This window comes from Lupinus angustifolius, unplaced genomic scaffold, assembly GCF_001865875.1.
Source record: "Lupinus angustifolius cultivar Tanjil unplaced genomic scaffold, LupAngTanjil_v1.0 Scaffold_337, whole genome shotgun sequence".
NCBI lineage: Eukaryota > Viridiplantae > Streptophyta > Magnoliopsida > Fabales > Fabaceae > Lupinus > Lupinus angustifolius.
This window is the reverse complement of record NW_017727751.1, coordinates 315,709-322,568: the sequence shown is the minus strand read 5'-3', so window position 1 is coordinate 322,568 and position 6,860 is coordinate 315,709. Positions and strand designations below refer to the sequence as shown.

The 6,860-nt window shown below is 32.7% G+C and overlaps 1 protein-coding gene across 1 annotated transcript; it reads right to left on the bottom strand.

Annotated features, from left to right (window-relative positions):
• Positions 1-3,889: 3,889 nt before the first annotated feature.
• On the bottom strand, positions 3,890-6,422 carry LOC109341051 (leukocyte receptor cluster member 1-like). The gene is made up of 2 exons (XM_019578846.1): positions 5,582-6,422; positions 3,890-4,098 (listed from the first exon to the last, which is right to left on the bottom strand). The coding sequence occupies exons 1-2, from the start codon at positions 6,271-6,273 to the stop codon at positions 4,092-4,094; spliced, it is 699 nt and encodes a 232-aa protein (XP_019434391.1). The 5' UTR covers positions 6,274-6,422; the 3' UTR covers positions 3,890-4,091.
• Positions 6,423-6,860: the final 438 nt, after the last annotated feature.

Here is a 6,860-nt window from a genome sequence, read left to right as displayed (position 1 = left end):
TTGAAAAAACACATATAATTCTGTGTGAGAGAGATTTTACTATATGCAGCCAGTAGTAGCTATGTAACTGTTACAAACACCTTTTAGGAGTAATTGTGTCACCATCTTTGGTTTATTTTGTTGGTGGTCTATGTTATTTATCGTTGTTATTTTTTTTTTTTGTGGTTGTTACCTATTTGAGACTCATTGTTCTCAAGTCTTTTCATCCTTTAATAAATTCATTTTTTATTTTCTTAAAAATATATTTCTTAGAGTGACCAAAAATGTGTTCCAATCCCTTCCCCTATAAAGGCTATTATGAGTCTCCATTTCTGAAAAAAAAAAACTTGTTTAAGGGTTAGTCAAGTGAATGATATTAGTATATTTTACACGTGCCACTCATGATGTAAACATTTTTTTTTGAAAGTGACACTCCATTTGCCACATAATCACCTACTAAAAAACAAATAATGACAATGAAAAAAAAAGGTTTTCATGTTTAATAAAAAAAACTAAACAAATTTTTCTAATGGACTAATTTCACTCATAAAGAGGGTGAACCTAAAATAAAATTGTTTGTTCTATGACCTGAAAGTTATAAGTTCAAATCTCAAAAACATTATTTTTGCTTGCAAGAATAACGCTGCATGTATCTAACATCTACGAATCTGGTGCAAGTACTAATTTTAATAATAACCTTATTTCTAAGGAGTAAAAACTTATGCAAGCTCTAGATTTGCTCAATTGCTTCGGTTGCAATTATGGCAATTAAGATTATATTATCTTTACTCCAAATTCCATATTGTAAATTTGTAAGAAGTTAGGTATTAGTTGAAAGTGCAACGTGTCAAGTATAGCACTAGATTGCCTATGTTTTGATGAAGATAATGATTTAGTAAAAGCTTAAAGATAACTCAAGAAATCAACATGTCATAGACTCAGTGGTTTCATATCTATACTAGATTCATTAATAGAGATATTTTTAGAGTCTTAGATGTATGCCTTAGATATTAAGCCTACGTTAGGTAAACATATATGCAATTCTCATAAGCCTTAAAAATAATCAATTCATTTACATAAGACATGTCATCTAGATTATTATATGTTCATGCATTAATAATATATGTTACTTGTGCATCTTAGGCATAATATATTGGTAAAACATGTATAGTTAATAAGCATAACATACAAGTAGTTTACCATTTAATCATATTTAACTGAAAAATGTGTCAATTAATCGATTAAGAAATGTGTTAATTGATTAACGTAAATTCGGTTTTAACAGATAACTGAAACCCTGAAAATAGTTATTCTCAACAGTCCGTTAATCGATTAAAATGGCACTTAATCAATTAATTGGGTCTCAGACAAGCCTTAAAAATAATCAATTCATTTACATAAGACATGTCATCTAGATTATTATATGTTCATGCATTAATCATATATGTTACTTGTGCAGCTTAGGCATAATATATTGGTAAAACGTGTATAGTTGATAAGCATAACATATAAGTAATTTACCATTTAATCATATTTAACTGAAAAATGTGTCAATTAATCGATTAAGAAATGTGTTAATTAATTAACGTGAATTCGGTTTTAACAGATAACTGAAAACCTGAAAATAGTTATTTTCAACAGTCTGTTAATCGATTAAAATGACACTTAATCAATTCATTGGGTCTCAGAAATGTTTTCTATATAAACTGTGTTTTTAGGTCATGCACCATACATCATATCATTCATTTCTTAGAATTGCTAGTTACATATTTTTCGTGCTTAATTGTGTCATATAAGCAAAGTGAAATGCATTATGAGATAGTGAGAGATAGTATCATGCTTAAGCTTTAATTGTCATATTATTGCATGTGGTTTAATATGTTAAACATTGCTATCTTTTCTTACATGATTCTTGTATTTCTTTAGGAGAATTTTAGGGTAGCAATTCTGTGTTTCTGCATATTAATGATACATATTCATGTTAACTTGTGAGTTTTGTATAGGTTTTTAGCTGAGTTTCAATTGTAATATTTTGAGCAACATTGTGCTTTATAATACTCTTGTTGTACTGTTTATTGTTGTAATAAGGGAAGTTGTCTCTTGGTTGTCTTACCACCTAAGAGATTTGGTGAGTCTTCACCAAAACTTAGAGGTCTTGAGTTTAAAACGTGTTCTTGGCTGAAGCTAGATCATAACAAAGGTTTTCTTATGCGATTAGACTAGTCAAACCAAAGAAAGTGGGTTCTTGGATTCAAGAAGGGAGCGTCTAAGTGTTTGTATTGAAAGTTTGCATGTAACAATATATTCGTTTCAATATTAGAGAATAAAATCTTTTGAGATCAAAATGGGAGGTCTAGATGTAGTTTGCAAGTAGATCCGTAAACGAACCAAAATAAAATTCCTTGTTGCAAACTTTTTCTATCCCTAATCTCCTTACGTTTCCAGTTGTATTATTGTTTAAGATATTTTGGATACTGTAAATTTGCTATATCTAGTTTAATTTTGTTCAAATATATATGTTTTATCTGTTCTTGAATATCAGTGAGTGGCAATGCAATAAGCCATTTTGCAATATGTTATTTTCTGTGAATTAATCAATTAAAACAAAGTGTTAATCAATTAACTGATGACTGTTAATCGATTAACCATGAGTCTTAATCGATTAGAATGAGTTCCAGTAGCCAACACTTTATTTTTCACGAAATTTAATTGATTGACGTCTCATCTTAATCGATTACCTAGGCTTAATTTTTATGAAAACTGGAATTTTAACTAAGATTAATCGATTAAGTACAGCTCTTTATCGATTAATGGCAGCAGATAAAGTAGAAACATCAACATTTTTGGCATTTTTTCAAATCCCCTATTCTCTCTAAATCTCAGAGGCAACAACACAATTTGAATTTTTAGCTTAAAAGAAGACTAAACCTCACCCTCTACCCACATTGTACTTCATTCTATCCCAATTCTTCTCAAATTTTTTAAGGAAACCCATTTTCTCCAATTCCAAACCCTAAGTTTAGGTTTCTTCCTAAATCCTCCTACACCTCTCAATTCTCTCGGTTTTGCAATCAAAAAATGGAAAGAGGTCATTCAACAAGGATTAAGACAACTGCTCAACATACACAAAGGGCTCTCATTGCTTCATCTTCGAATCCAAGTGAGGCAGGACCGTGGAGATTCCTACTACTCTCTCATTTTGCAGGACACTGTTGTCAAAGTTTCGGGAAACCAACTTATATCAGGTATGCTAATTTAACCAGGAAACCAACTTCTATCCCTAATCTCTTTACGTTTCAAGTTGTATTATTGCCTAATATTAGCTGATATTTTGGATAATGTAAATTTGCTATATCTAGTTTAATTTTGTTCAAATATATATGTTTCATCTGTTCTTGAATATCGATGAGTGGTTGTGCAATAAGTCATTCTGCAACTTGCTATTTTCTATGAGTTAATCGATTAAAACAAAGTGTTAATCGATTAACTGGGACTTTTTCTAGAATAGGGCTTCGGTGTCAAAAGCGATAATTGGTAACCGCAACACCTATTAAACTCCCTTGTAGGTGTGTTTTGTCCACTGATACCTAACATTGGTCAAAGACAAAAATTGAGATATCCCTTCAAGGTTCTATGAGTAAGATATCTCTCAAGTTTGCAACAAAAGGTGAGTCTTATAAATTAAATTCTGCAGTTGCAGCCACAATCTATACTCTGTTAGTTAAGTGTTTGTCAAAGGAATTAAACACGCAAGTTCGATTAAATTAAGATATATATACATATATATTACTCGTGTATGAGTTTTATACAATGTCAATATATCATCTACCATTTATGTTTTATCATTATTGATTCTTCAATAAAGGTAATACAAATGAAGGTAGATGATTTATGTTTTGTCAAGCACTACTCTGTATTTAATAAGTCATATATTCTAGAAAACAGAGAGGGTGTGTAATTTTGAAAAAGCTGCTTGTAAATTTGCTGAAAACTTCTCAACAACGAAGCCAGCATGCATGATACCTTACAAGGAAAAGGATTCAAGGGAGAAAACAAAGTACAACACCATATGTAGAACATAATGTTGAAGAAATCCAGAACATTTGCCTCAATCATCGCCTGCAGAACAATGGAATATGCCACACTTCATCAGACAAAGTAATGAATACAGAGAAATACCATAGCATGCACTTCTAAATATCACCAATCTGGTACTAAAATTTTATACTACAGTCATGTTTCGAATTTATGAGTGCAACTGTGCAAGTAAGAATTCAGAATTCAGCTTTGCATTGTTCCAAATTTGTAGGATGTAATTGCTTAGTCTTTCCATAGTTTCTTTAGAAGTTCAACAATGTGCTACCCTTGTCCTCATTAGGACATTTAGGTAAACAACATAAGTAATTTATACTAACAATATACATGCTAAAAAATAGAAAAATGCAGAAAAGTAAAGACATGTACATAATTAGTAATCAAAATTGTCAGAAAATAGAAAAAATGCAGAAAAGTTAAGACATTCATAATTAGAAAAAATGCAGAAAAAAATGCGACAATGAAGTTCAAAGAAATCTCACTGCATAAAAGGCACGTTATTTTTATTTATTTGGGCGTAGGCCTTTCAAAAAGGGTTATTTTTTGGGGTTTTAGGGTTACGACTGCAAGGGTTTTCAGGGTTTGACACCCAAAAAATAACCATCTTCATCTTCCTGATGGAGAAGAGACAGTGTTGCAGGAGAGAAAAGTCAGCATAGCAGAGGTGTGGCTGAATGCAGGGGGTAATAGCTGGGTATGGTAAAAAATCCTCGTTGGAGGGGACTGTGTGAAGGGAGCAGCCATAAATTTTCAAGATTTGAAGCTAGCATCTCTGTTGCAGCCACAACAGACCACGAATGACACTATTTTCACTGCATACTTAGATTTGATCAAATTAAACAAAGATTGAACTCGCTACGTTTTCTATAAGTAATCATGAGCACCAAAATTTTCAACATCAACTGGCACAAAAGAAATCACTGCATATCATGGTAATCAAAGAAGGGTCGTAATTACCAGAGTTATAATCACATTGTTTATCTAAGTAAGGCTCTTAGATAGTATTTATTATAAGGTGACAGTTGTCCAATTATTATAGATGGTTCATCACTTATATACTCAACCAACTGATGCAGGACTTTAACACTTAAGACATCCCCTCAAATCAACTATTGAACATTGTATGATTGCATGTGGTCCAACATCGGAATTGGATCTGATACCATACACGAGTAATTGAACATAACACCACCTCAAAAGCTAGCACATAAGGGGAGGATCGCCCGAAATCATTGTAAATGATCCATTAACCATATACTCCAACAAATTCAAATACATTTTTTAATCACAAAAAAATTCACATTGCAATACCACAATGACACAATCATGACAACAATCACGACCACAATCACAACCACAATTTAAAACACTGGGCCATTTAAAATAATTTATCTGCATCAAAGGCTTAACAAAAGCATATGAATCAAAAGACTAAATAAATTCGCTAAGTAAAACATAAAGTAAAATATAAATAAAAACATGTGCAAATGTATGTATGTATGCTCACCTGTAGAACCTGCTGCTTCCAAAAGGTTCCCTAACACTCTTTTGCTTCCCATGTATCAAAGCCCTTTCCCTTTCCTTCTCAACCTTCTCTCTTTTCAACCTCTCTTCTCTCAATTCTTCCAATGTCTTCTTCCCTCTCTTATTCTTCTCATTCTTCTCTCCCTTTCCACTGCTTTCACCACCATCATCATTAACATCATCATCATTGCGCTTTTCAAGATACCAAGGCAACTTAACCTGTTTCCCTAGATAACTATAACCAAATCTATATTTCTCATCCTCTGGCGTCACAACAACCTCCTCTTTCTTCATCTTCTTCATTTTCTTCGAAACTCTCTCCTTTTCACCCAATGCATCTTTCTGGGGTTCGCGAATAGGATCAAAGATCTTAATCCCTTCAAAGAGGTTAATATGACCAGACTTTGGTGAACTCAGTGAAACCTCTTCTGTTTCATTACTCTGCACCACCGGTTCATTAGATTGAACCTCGGCTTCAATTAACGGAGCGAGGCCTTTCGAGACACGAAGACGCTCAAGGCGAAACTCGGCATCTCGTTTTCTTGCCTGATCGCGCTTTATCTGTTCCTCTTTTGCGGCTTCTTCTTCGTCACGGCGAACTTTTTCTCTGTTGTCGAAACGGTAAACGTTCCAACGCTTCTGAGGGAGGATGTTTAAACCACCGTGTCCTCCCATTATGAATCAATTGTTTATTGATTCAATTCAAGTAATTGGAATATGAATTTCAATTATAGAGAATTAGGGAGAGAATTTTAGAACTGTGTTGCTGTTGGTTGAGAATTGAGCAGTTACAGAGACGGATGGAAGAACGCAATGCAACAATGCAAACCCTAACACTGAAGGTAAAAGAAGACTATGACCGCATCGCCTTTCTACTTCTAACATAAACGCACCGTTTTGTTTTGGTAAAAAAATCATTTAAACAGGTTTTATGGATTTGAATTTCTTTCTTTCGAAAGTGTTAATGTAATTAGTTGGGGTTTCATACCTCGAACTACACGTAGGACAAAAAGTAACACAACACATATACAATATCAACGTATTTGTGTCCAAGTAGCACAACATCTATATTGCTTCTAATTTTTATATTTTAAATTTATCCTTATGTATTTTAAACTTATCTTTTATATTTCAAACTTATCATCTTCTATATCCTATTTCTTTTATTCCTATAAGGCTATAACATATGTTATTTCTTACCCTATGTGTAAAAGACAAACCTCTTTTGGGGTGTGACCACATCTTTCACCAAATAAACTCAT